The sequence below is a fragment of the Podarcis tiliguerta genome, assembly GCF_965153285.1.
Source record: "Podarcis tiliguerta genome assembly, chromosome: 3".
NCBI classification, from domain to species: Eukaryota; Metazoa; Chordata; class Lepidosauria; order Squamata; family Lacertidae; genus Podarcis; species Podarcis tiliguerta.
The window spans coordinates 75,668,686-75,681,253 of record NC_139536.1 but is presented as its reverse complement, the minus strand read 5'-3'; the positions used below and the strand labels follow the sequence as shown (position 1 = coordinate 75,681,253).

The window sequence follows — 12,568 nt, the reverse complement described above, 5'->3', positions numbered from 1 at the left end:
AAAGGTCAGCCATGCTGTCTCAAAAATAGCACTAAACCTATATATATATTTGATTCACTTTTAGCCAAATCTATCAAAACAGCCAAATGACAAAACCATTGCTTTCTGCCATAGCTGAGCTTATCAGGCTATGAGGAAAGTGCATAAGAAATGCACTGATTGTTCCAGCCCAAAGCCCCTTGTGTGGTCTCTCAATTAGTGTCTTGGGTAGTTCTATATAGAAGGCTATGCAGTGACACTTATAAAATATTCTTCAACAGCACGTACTACATAAATGCAATCAAACAATTATTTTTAGAGACGTAAATCTAGTAAAAAATAAAAGCAAAACATCAACCATGTTAGCCATTCTTTTGCATATATAAATATGCAAATTTCCAATCGTGTGTGTGTGCGCAAAAAATTATTTATTGAAACATATTTATAACAACCTTTCACACATAGTTGAAAGTTAATACAACAGGTTTTCAATTTAAACATCAAACTTACAAAGAAATAAAATGCTGCTAATAATCTAGGGCAGGATTATATCACAACAACTCACCAGAAGTAAGCACCATAAAAGCATGGAAACATAAATACATTTTTAAATAAGTGCTGAAATGCTACTAATGCTAGAACTTGCCTAAGCTCAGAGGGCAGGTGATTCCTTAGAGAAGGCATTACCATAGAAAAAGTCCTCTCCCTAGCTGCTGTTAAAAAACATAGATAGGTTGCAGCACAAGCAAGAGGGCTTCAACAGGCAATCCCAGCGATGGAGCAGGGTTGTAAGTGATCAGGTAAGTTGTTTATAACTTTATAGGTCAAAACCAATAAATACATATGCAAGCAGCTTTATAGACACACATGCCTTCATCTCATACAGAGTCCTTTTTTCAGCATTGGCTGTCCACAATGTAGTGAATATCAGTGTTTAGAGTAATTTATGTCCGTCCATCGTCGTCCCCCCACCCCAACCCATGGAACTGACTGGTACAGAGGACCACAAATATGGTAAGCTTATACCACAAATTGTAAAGGATGTGCTGCCCATACTCTCTACCTGCCCATACTGTCTCCATGGTACTTTTGAGAAGGAGCAGAAAACCAATTGGGAACTTACCCTCTTCACCTTTAACAGAAAATCCACTTCTCACTGAAGCCTGCAAATTTTATGATCATTTAAGTTGTTAAATCAATTGTAAAACAAACTCAGGCAATGCTATAAAAGCATATAAAAGTGCATCTGGGAGCAAATAATTTATGTAAGCCCAGCAAACTGCAAGTGAATCACAGAAAAAGCATGTCTAAAATAATGAGATAGGAGATCTGAACCGGCATGAATTCAAATTTGTATTGCTGAACACAAATAGTAATGCAATCAAACTAACATTTTGTATTTATTCAGTGTCACGGATACTGAAAGTTGTCAGTCACAGATAAACATGGCTCCAAAATGGAAGTCATATAATAGTGGCTGTGGTGCATACACTAGATCAGTTGCAACAATCACAGGCATTTTCTAGGAACCCGTTTCACAATAATATCCTGTAAGTCAATGGATACCACTGTGGGCATTCCCTGGGTATGATTACTACTCCCTCTCACTCTGTTGCACCTGCCCCAAAGTCCTGCCTCGGTCAAATGCATACACATACGTGTGTTCAGAAATCACAGCCAAAGGGAAGAGACACTTGTATCCTAAACATTTTTTGTGGTATATCACTTTTTACTACTTGTTTAACAGAAGGTTTCTTCTACTGCAGCAATTTGCCCTAAAATTAAGCAACAATATATAAATTTAATGCAGTAGTCGCCAATCTTTTTGGGCCGAGGGGCACATTTATAATTTTGAGAAGAAGCTGAGAGCACCGGTCAGAAAATGGCGACCGCGAGAGGTGCATCCTAACACAAAATGGCTACTACCTCCAAAAAAGCAGAAAAAGAGAAGAGATGGGAAGCTAAAATGGTTCAAACATTTAAAGATCTATTCATTTTGGTGTTTGTTTGTTGTTGTTACAAAAAAAATATGAAAAAAGTCTTGGTTGTTGCTGGTGTGCTGCTGTAGATTAGAATTAGAATTAGAAAATACAGAAGCTGTGGAAGTTAATTTAACTTAACCTTTGGAGTGTGTGCCCCACTCCCAGTTAGAACTAGTTCCGGTGCCAACATACAGTTGCCATAGAGCAGGCACAGGCACAGACAAACTCGGCCCTCCAGATGTTTTGGGACTACAGTTCCCATCATCCCTGAGCACTGGTTCTGTTAGCTAGGGGTGATGGGAGTTGTAGTCCCAAAACATCTGGAGGGCCGAGTTTGCCTGCGCCTGCCATAGAGAGTCATAGAGCACTTTGTAGGGGACCTCATCTCACCTCCTATAACATCACCAACAAACAGCTGACTTTGCTTGAAGACTTCCAGAAAGGAACAGCCAAATGTAATTGGTTCCATTGTCGAACTGCTCTTAAAATTAATAAGCACCTTCCCTGAAATCTACCCTTCTGTAGCTGAAATCCATTAGAACTTTCCCTGACCTCTGGGGAAGTAGAGAGCAAATCTTTGCCATTTGCTGTGTGACAAAGATGGAGCCAAAGATACAGAGATGGAGTTATATATTTGTGTCACCTAAACAGAAGCCATTTCTTGAATCTGAAAAGGAGAGTCTTTTGTCACATCGTACAAGACTACGGTAGAGTAAACGATCTTTCCCCTTCTCTCTTTTTTTGTGGGCAGAAATGCAACTTTGATTTGAGTGGCAATAACCTAGAGTGCCCATGGTTTAAAAAGAACATTGCACTGTTATTAGCACATTGCACATTTTGCATCCAGGATCCCAGACTGGATCAGCAATCTCTGAAATGCACTGGGCAGCCATCTCAAGGGAACCCTATGTAAATAGCTCCCTTGGCCCTTTCAAGTGACAAGTTTGGTCATTTTAATCTGCTTTAGAATGCAGCATGTGAAAGCACTCTGGGGTTAGATTAGCAAAGGTAAAAATGTCATTTAGACACCTATTGTATATTCAGTGTCTCTGGTGATCTTTCTAATGCCTCTGAGAATGTGTCCCTTAGGACCAGTGAGGCTGTGATTATTGAACTGTTTGCTTTGCAAAGAAAAATCTCATGTAAAATCAGAACTGAGTAGCACAACAAAATTTCATGGAAGGCTTGTAACACAAGTCACATTCACAAATGAAATCACTGTGGACTCAAGTAGCTATCACTTGCTTTGAAAAGAGGCAGACACAGAAGGTTTAAGCTTATTTCTGTGTTGTAATCCTCTTCCAGAGCATAAATATTATTTTGGCAAGGAATGGGGGCTGTCCCTTTACCTCGGAATATATCCCAAGTAAAAGGAATACTACTTAGAAAATGTGCACCCTTCTAAATCCAATCTCTCTCACACACAGAAAAGACACTTTACAGCAGCAAAGTGACGCTTATTGCCCATGTCTGAAATAAGAAAAGATAACTAGGTAACATACAAAAAGCAAAGGACGGCATTCAACTAAGTTCTACTCAGAGCAATCATATTGATATTAATGGACCTAGCTTAGTCAGGTTCAGGGCTTTTTTTCATGGGTAACTCACTGGAACTCAGTTCCAGCACCTTTCAGGGAGGTGCCACTGTCATTCTAAGGGAAAGGAGGCGGCATTCATGGTCACCTCTTTTTCTAGAAAAACAGCACTCGTCAGGTTCATTAAGTTTAGTAGGTCTACTGTGAATGAAACTTAGTTGAGTGCCATCACACAACTCCCCCGTCCTATACACAAATGCAATTCTAAGAATGTAAGAAAAGTTCTGATGGATCAGGCCAAACACCCATCTAGTCCAGTATCCTAATCTCACAATGACCAAACACATGCCTATGAGAAACTTGCAAGCAGGACCTATGCAACAGTTCTCTCCCCACGTATTCAGGGTATGAGGAACTCAATTGCACTTTACCACAAAAATAAAAAATAAAAAAATTGGAAAGCGAGTGAGCTGTTTCCAGTGCTGGCAGAGAAGCGGATACAAAAGAAGAGCTAGAGCAGAAGCCATGTAGAGTGAGATATATTTCTAAACAGATTTGAGGAAATGTAGATATTAATATGGCCAACTAGGCAGTTTTGTAGTCTCAATGCATGGATGAGATGATGGCGATGTTGGAAAGAGGGTTGGGATTTGTTTGGCACTGGGGAACATTCTGGGACAAGCCAGGCTTGTACAGAAGGGAAGGGATCCACGTGAGCTGGGAACAGACCAGGGTGGCAGAGCAGCTTTTGTGAACTGATTTTGAGGTGAAAGCCGACAGGAGCTGGTGAGGGTCCAGTTTGGGTTAGATCAACCTCCTAGGGTGAAGATGGAAAAACTAATGGAAATGGTGGAGGCATAAAAGTAGACATTGTGCACAGGACAGCAATTCAGAGACACCAAATAATCACAGGCCAAAATGCAAGTGGCAAAGAGAGAAACTGTATGGAAGCGTTTACATGCTAATACTAAAGGTTTCTGAGCCAATATGGGCAATATGGGAGTGCTTGGACTTAGAAGAAAGTGCTGATATAGTGGGTATAAGAGAAACCTTGTGGAATGAAGAGAACCAGTAGGACAAGGTTCTCTCTGAATAGAAAATCTATGGGTCCCAGTAACACCACCCACAGCAATTCTGTGAAGCAGTCTGGCTCCTTTGGGACTTCTAGCTTGCCAAATCAGTGCCTTGTTGCTTCTGAATACCAATTGCTGGAAGCCGCAGGAAGGGAACATGTCATTGCACTCAGGCCATGCTTGAGGGTTTCCCACAAGCCTGTGGGACCAGATGGGCCATTGGTCCAATCCAGCAGGCTCTTCCAATATTCTTAGTATTTCAGTTTGAACTTACCTTTCTTTTTATTTATTCTAGTTATTTATCAGTCACTTTTCAAGGCATCTAGAAAAGAGTAATATTGAAATTAATATAAAGTATTTCGGGGGGGAGGAAGGTAGGAAGTGCTGCTCAGAGCAGCATAAATTCTGATACCAGTTGCTCACAATCAGATTATTAAAGTGAGCAGTCCTGTCTGAAAGAGGAAGTTTACTTGCTATTAGAGTTAGGACTTTGGTTTATTTTTCTTCCCTCTGTTAAACAACGAATAAATCTTTGTTTTGTTTCAATATAAGAGCAAACTGTATATTGTTAAGTGAATTTTACTTGGATTTTTCTTCCTTGTTTGTCTGCCTGTCCCTATATATCTTCCATTTTCAATTTTTTTTTAAGTGGTTGGGTTTATTCAGAAGTTTCATTACTGAAGTTATACAGCTGCTAAAAGATTAGTAATAAAATGAAAATAAGACAGCTCTGTAACAAGAAACCTATGAGCCTCTGCCTTTCTAAAAGAGCTACATAAACCTAGGTCAGGATACATTGCTGCTATGTCCTTGGTTTTTTTAATGTAGATTTGGGAGGGCCTGAGTTCTTTTATTCCTATCACTGCAACTTTTAGATATTTATGTCATATTAATGTTCTGTAATTCAGAATTGAAAATGCAGTTTGCCAAAACAGGAATCTTACTGCTAATGTTGTGACCTCATCTTGGAAGGACAGATCCAGAATCTTCATTTTAATCCTATTGACAGTGTCTCAGTGGAAATAATTACAATAGCCTCAAATTCAGACCTCCTGTCATTGATATATAACCATTTTCTAATACTGAAAATGAGCAGCATATGAGGTGGATGGAAACAACATGGTGCAATGAATAAAGATTTGTGAGTATTCTAATGCAGTAATCCAGTGCAATTATTTTGCAACCCATGACACAGAAGAATCCAGGAATGCAAATTTTTGATTAGACATTGAACACACGGTTCCAGGATATATGCTTCTTTTCAAAAGCACATTGTGGGAGTTCACAGCTTTAACTATTACATTAGGTATATTTTGATTTTAGTGATGCTATTTTTTCTGTTCTTATTGATGGGGTTTTTTCAGTAAGTTTTTAAATATCTGCTTTTACACATTTTAATTATATTCTGTTGCCTTAAGCTTTCTTTTTGATAAAGGCAGTAAATAAAGAAGTATCATTTTACACTAGCAAAGACATTTAATAGAGGAGAAAAGGCAACAGGAAAGGGAGATTTTATTATCATAGTCCACTTTTTCATTATAGTTCTCAGTCATCATGACCATGTTAAACAGTATTTTTAATAGTCAAAGATGTCATCTGTTATGTTTTTCATGGCACCTAATACATTCTTGTGAGATATATATATATATATATATATATATGCGCTGTTGTATTTTATTTGTCTCACACTATGCAGTGATAAATGCCTAGCTTTAAAATATGTTTACTTTATCTTGCAAATGTTTCTTTTAAACAGCAATAGTGTCTAAAATCTATGTGTGCTTCCATCAAAGAATTACATTGTATGGTTAGCCAAAGTAAACACGAGACTTTTAATGGCTCCTCAGCAATAGTGTGAATGACATCTCCAAATAAGACTGTCCTCTAGCTGCATACCATCACCAGCTCAATGTTTGCTGTTGCTTGTCAAGAATCTCTCAGACTCGTTATTCCCCTCCACCCAATAATACCCTGGCTGTCATACGTATTTCTAACATCTTTCAAGATTTGCTCACTGTCTATTGTTCTCACAAAAGAGAAGTGCCCAAACTTGAAAAGGCATTTTCATTTTTTAAAAGCTGAACCTAGTAAATATATTGGTTTAATACTGCAGAGTACGTCCATTTTTCAACAAAATATTCTATTTTCCTGAATATTGCTTTTTTGTTCAGTCATACATCAAATAGTGCATATACTAATACGTAAATCAAAGCACCAAGCAGTGACAAATTCAGCATATACCAGTCTCCTCCCACAAAAAAAAATGATTATACTTGGTTCATATAACAATGGCTCAAAATCTCTGCACTAAAATAAGGTTCAGCTCACATGTAACTGAAACAGTCAAACCATTGTTTGCATACCACCCCTCCTGCACACTCTGATTTTGTCCTTGGCTTGTAGTTATGTTCTCTCTTCACTACCCACAAGCTGTAATCAATAATAAATCTTGGCTTAACTAGAAGCCTAGGTTTGGATCACCTGCTAAACCAAGCCTTGGTCTATGACAGTAGGAAAGAATGACACAGTAGGAAAGAGTGGGAAAGACAGTAGGAAAGAGTGTCACATTCTTGCTAAGCCATAGTTTGGCTTACTTTGACATGCAAACCAGGCTATAAAATCCAACTCAAACTATGGCTTTCACAAACCAGAGTTTACCTCCAAACTAGAACTGGAAATTCACAAAACAGTGAGACCAAATCTCAGTCCCAGGGGCTCAACTGAGATATAGGTGTTACATCCAAACTAAGTATATAAAAGACAAGTATTGCATGTTACTATGTTATCACATGATAACATTTTAATTATGATGCAACAATTGCAACTGAGTGAATCAGTCCCCAAAATGGCCTGTTCAAATATAAACCGCTGAATAAAGAAAGCAATAAGGTAAGGTGGTGTTTCAAGAGGCTTTGTCACAGTGCATTTGAATTAGTTTTTTAATTTAATTTTTCTCTAGTAAGCCTTAATGGCAAGCCAGCAAGAAATAAATCTGGAGGGCTTATGCATAATAATAAACAGAAGCAGACATGTCTATAGGCTTTCCAATTGAAATGTAATTAAAATAATTTAATATCAGATTCGTGTTTTCTTTGGGTAGTGACTTGCTCTAAGTGTTCCAGCAAGCTTTTATTCAAAAGGGGAGGGGAGGCGGGGGACATAAACCTGAGTTTGACTATAGAGCCATCAATAAAACAGTACTCAAAGGACAATCAGATAAGAGAAAGACTGTTATACAGCCATCAAAAATTTAAGGGTTTCTGTAGCTACCCAGGATGCCTATATGTGCATCACAAGCTTCAGCTGAAGTCTTCCTGTGCTGAAAGTTAAGTAGGTACAGATGTTTGTGTAAGTTTCAAGACCTAGAGATAGAGAATTTACACAAAACAATTTGATTCACAGGCACTTATTTTTTTAAAAAATACTTTATTAAAATGAAATTTAAAACAACTTCCCCTTACATCAGGATTTTCGAATGAATGCTCATAGTCCTTTTCAAATTGCCCAACAGAACATTCTCCCCTCTTATCCCCCCAAAACACTGTTCTGGGGATTCCCTCGCTCCCTGACACAAAGTTGGGGGACGAGGAGAGTGGGAGAAGCCATAAGCGTAGCCAATGGGGGGCAGGGGGGCAGCTTTCCCCCCCCCATCAAGTAAAACAATAGAAATACTTAACTAATGGACCAATCACATTGGTTCTGCCCCCATAACCAAAGTCTTGACCCCCAACAAAGTCCTGACCCCCCTAAAAAAAACCCTGGCTAGGCCCATGGGAGAGCCCTATTGTGATAGCGGAAGTCCTTAGTCAGGCTTCCACCAGTGGGGCTAATTTGCCTGATAACTCCAGAAAAAGAGGGTTTTTCATCCATTTCTTATGTGTGTAATTCTTGTATTCCAAGCTGCTTTACATGCCACCCAAAAGAAGTGTATCTTTTGATATAATTGTGATGTTTAGCTTTCTTTTTTTTGTAGCTTTGTTAACAGTGTTTTATAGATTACAGTTGCTTTGCTGATGATCTGTTAATTATTCTATATGATTTCTACTGCATTTGTGATGTTTCCTTATGTTCTATCATGTTATTGTTATTTGGTGTTTGTAAGCCACTTTGGGATTCATTTTAATGAAAAGAGGCATAGAAATATAATAAAACAAATCAGCAGAACGGCTACATCTTCCTACTAAATTTTTAAACTGAAAACAGAGAAACAATAAAAAAATAAGGCGAACTCATAATGCAATTTAACAAGAAATACAATTCTGCATGGATTGGGCGGGTGGCGGCTCTGTGTGGTTTATATATATTAGTCTTTGTTTAAAAGAAATTTGGAAATGAAATAGCTTAGCATGGAAATGGCTGGAAGGTGGCTAAATAAACCAAGAAGAGAAGGAGGTTCTGCATAGTTGTAGTAAGAGAAATTTTGATAGCTGTGTGACAGGTTTATTTTCTGGAAGTTTTTCCTAGGAGGGGTTATTCCCAGAAACTCATAACTCTGCAGTTCGAAGTAGTAGAGCAGAAGCCACTGCACTGTGAAATGAAGCTGTCTCTGCTAATTGCACACCCTGATCATCAGAACTGTATCTCAGCTGATAGTGTATCAAATCTGCCTGGCTGAACTTGAGGATTTGGCAATGTCACTTTCCACTAAGTATAATACAGAAAGGGGAAAGGGGGGCAGAGTAACGCACCCATCTGAAATGATAAAGAACACACAGAGGAAAAACAGATGACAGATTGTGGAGACAGAATAATCACAGATGGAGACCAGGTGGAAGAGGTCAAGTAAGATTTTCAAATTTCGTTTATTTTCATTCTTAAAACCATGCCCTGGTGTGTAAATGTTCAACAAGGATCTGACAAGAAAATGTATTTGTAAATGTGTCTGAACAAGCAAAATGTATTATACTCAAGTGGGGTTTAGCCACAAATAGCAAAGAAATAATGTGCAGGGATAGGGAACGTATATAAATAAATACAGTCCAAATCCATAGCCTTTGGAATTGTTTAAAGACTAAAGCAAATGCGAAGTCATGGAGCTGAACAACTGGAATGGGGGAGGGAATCCTGACAACATGAAAGAAGCAATTGCCTTTATTAAAGTCACAGTAAAAGAAAAATAAATTATAGTACAGTTAGCTGCCTATCTGCTTTTGTTTTTCCATGTTCTAAATGGTTTCTGGATAATAAGGCCTTTCACTTATAGCTGTCTTTTTATGTGCCCTCTTATTGTACAGAACTATCTTAATGCAGATTTACTCAGAGGCATGTGTCGCTGTGCACAATGACATTTACTCCCTAGTACATAATAGGCTTAGAATTGCAACCAACCATACCTTGAGCCCTCTGATCTCTTGCTCACCAGCAAAAATAAGAGACCTATCCATGTGATGCTGACAAAAAAAGCTCCAAATATACTATGCAAATAATTAAAGTTTAATGTCTCATTCACCTCCCCCTCTTTTCCCCTGCTCCTATTTTTCTTTTTCTATGTTATGCAAGACCTGGGCTCCTTTATGTTCCTTCCCTTATAGTCACTTTTAACCATTTGTCCTTGTTTATATCCCTTTAAACTATGTATGGTAAAATCACCTTTTAATTAATAGTTTTTATCCCTTACCTTATGTATTCAGTTTATCTGTATGTTTTATCTTATGCTGGTCTGTGACCGAAATAAAGTTTGATACTGATCCTATGTTATCTCTCCCCTCTCTCCTCACATCTCTTTCCCCCTTCAACCCCACATTGCCTAGAACAAAAAATGTATCTAACTGACTGTAACTGACTTGTATGAAGGATTCTACTACTAAAAAACATCAAGACACTGAATGTACTTTTGTTACTTATAGAAAATCTGTCAATAAAAACATTTTTTAAAAAAGAATTACAACCATGTTTATCATCACATTTCATGTTATCATAAATATGACTTATAGATTTCAGGATACACTGGATGTTCCATTTTATACTCCTAGTTATTCCCATAAAATAAGCTGGGCTGGAAGATGTCAACTTGTGTGCTTCATAATTTGGAAGGATTTGAACCTGCATTTCCTGGATTCATTTCCAATAGACTAGTCACAATACTGGCTTTCCTATTTGGAGATTTCATTTAAAGACTTGGATGAATTTTGAACTTGTTAGTGGAATGCTTGGGAGCAGGGGAAGAGTACATTGCAAAGAATGTAACACAGAATGTAACACTACTTCTTCTAACGATCATTGGCTCTGCAAACTACATCTGACTGAAGCTGTAGTACAACTAAATCTGGATTGCCAAGGATTTCTCCATGAAAGGAATCTACAGTATTCATGGACTACAACAGCCTCCAAAACCTAAAACAGCTACTCACCAGCCACAACATGCCATATACAAACACAAGCACCACACCCTGTAGCAGACCCAGATGACAACTCCAGCAACACTATTACAGGACCTAATAATGCCATCCACAACACCAGGGGGTTATTCACCTGTTCATCTTCTCATGTGATATATGTCATCATCTGCCATCAATGTCCATAGGACAACAGGCACGCCTCTATACAAAAGAACAAATGGACACAAATAAATAGACATCCAAAATGGCATATTCAAAAACCAGTAGCAGAACACTTCAGCCTCTCAGGACGCTTGGTAGAGTACCTTAAAGTGGCCATGACTGAACAAAAGAACTTCAAAAAGGAGACTGCAACATGAAACCACTGAATTACAACTGTCTTAACTCTTAGCTATTTTATTAATTACTTCAAAGGCATAAAGTGTTTCCCCAAGTTATACACATATTTCAGGGAGTGGGGTTGTAAACAGTGAAGTAAGAGGGAAATGAAACACTGAAGCTTAGAGACAGTGATAATTATGTAAATATCCACAAACCAATATAAATACCTGTAATTCAGGACAGGACTTCATCTGTGCTATTTTTCTAGAAAAAGATGTGCTGGAACTCACCATCATTGCCTCCTTTGTTCTCTTATAATGGCAATGGCGCCCACCTTAGAGGTGCCGGAACTGTGTTCCGGCTGGAAAAAAAACCCTATACTCCATGCTCTTGACATGGACTGTAGTCTATGAAAAATTATGCCTATGTATATATATATATATATATATATATATATATATATATATATGCAGGTTTTGGTGTCCTCGGGTGTCTTCCCGTGTAAAAGTTGGGGTGTCTAGGCGACGTTTCGACGAGGTCTCACTCGTCATCTTCAGGCTGGTGCTTTCGGCTTCTTGTTACTGGAACAGAGCAGGATCTCAGTGTTTGAGTTCCTATAAATACTGTTGAGGAGGTGTGGTGTATAGCCTCCAATGTTTTGGGCAGAGAGGAGGTTCCCAGGCTAGTGTGCCTTTTCTTCTTTTGTTCCTTAATTACTTGAGGGATATCTTGAGTGATTTCTTGAGTGATTTCCTGAATCCCACTTAGGTGGGTCATTAGGTGTGGATTAGTTGCTAAAGCCTTCGTGTCTTGAACTCTTGAACTTTGTGAAGAGTTTTTCTGAGAAGATGGCTGTACTGCACTTGGTTGTGCTCTGGCTTGGCTTCGTGTATAGGGGCGAGCTGTGGTTTTGTGGCCTGTGCCAGCCAAATCTGTGTAGGGATTGCAGGGGGGTGCAGCATCCGGAGGTGCCACCCTGGTTTGGCTACTGGATGGTGTCTGTAATTTATCTGTGGAGAGGGTCTGGGTTTGGGTCTGGTGTGGTTGATTGGTGATGGCGTTCTGTGTGCCTCTGGATCTGGTGTCAGATTTTGTGGGGAGGGCTAATTTCCAGATGTCTGGCAAGCGGGATGTGTCGTCACGCTTGTTCATGTTGTGAGGGTGTTTCTCTATCTCGATGGCTTCCATGATTATTCTCTTGTGGTGATGTTCCATATTAAAGAGCAATTTGGAATCTGCAAAATTAATTTCGTGTCCTGTTTCTTTCATGTGTTGGAAAAGAGAGGAAGTTTTTTCTTCTTTTTTGACGGCATTCTTGTGTTCTGCGATACGTGCATTTA

General features: G+C 38.7%; 1 protein-coding gene across 6 annotated transcripts in view; it reads right to left on the bottom strand.

Moving 5' to 3' along the window:
- EPHA7 (EPH receptor A7) overlaps positions 1–12,568 on the bottom strand; it is a 167,721-nt gene that overhangs the window by 106,618 nt on the left and 48,535 nt on the right. The window contains exons 4-5 of one of the 6 annotated variants that reach the window (XM_083433424.1): positions 4,844–4,891; positions 1,103–1,142 (exon numbers count right to left, since the gene is read on the bottom strand). The exons of the other annotated variants lie outside the window; for them this stretch is intronic. Of the exons in view, the coding sequence (XP_083289550.1) occupies positions 4,872–4,891 (20 nt within the window). The 3' untranslated portion in view covers positions 1,103–1,142; positions 4,844–4,871. Of the gene's footprint in view, positions 1–1,102; positions 1,143–4,843; positions 4,892–12,568 lie in introns of those variants that run through there. 6 annotated transcript variants of the gene reach the window in all.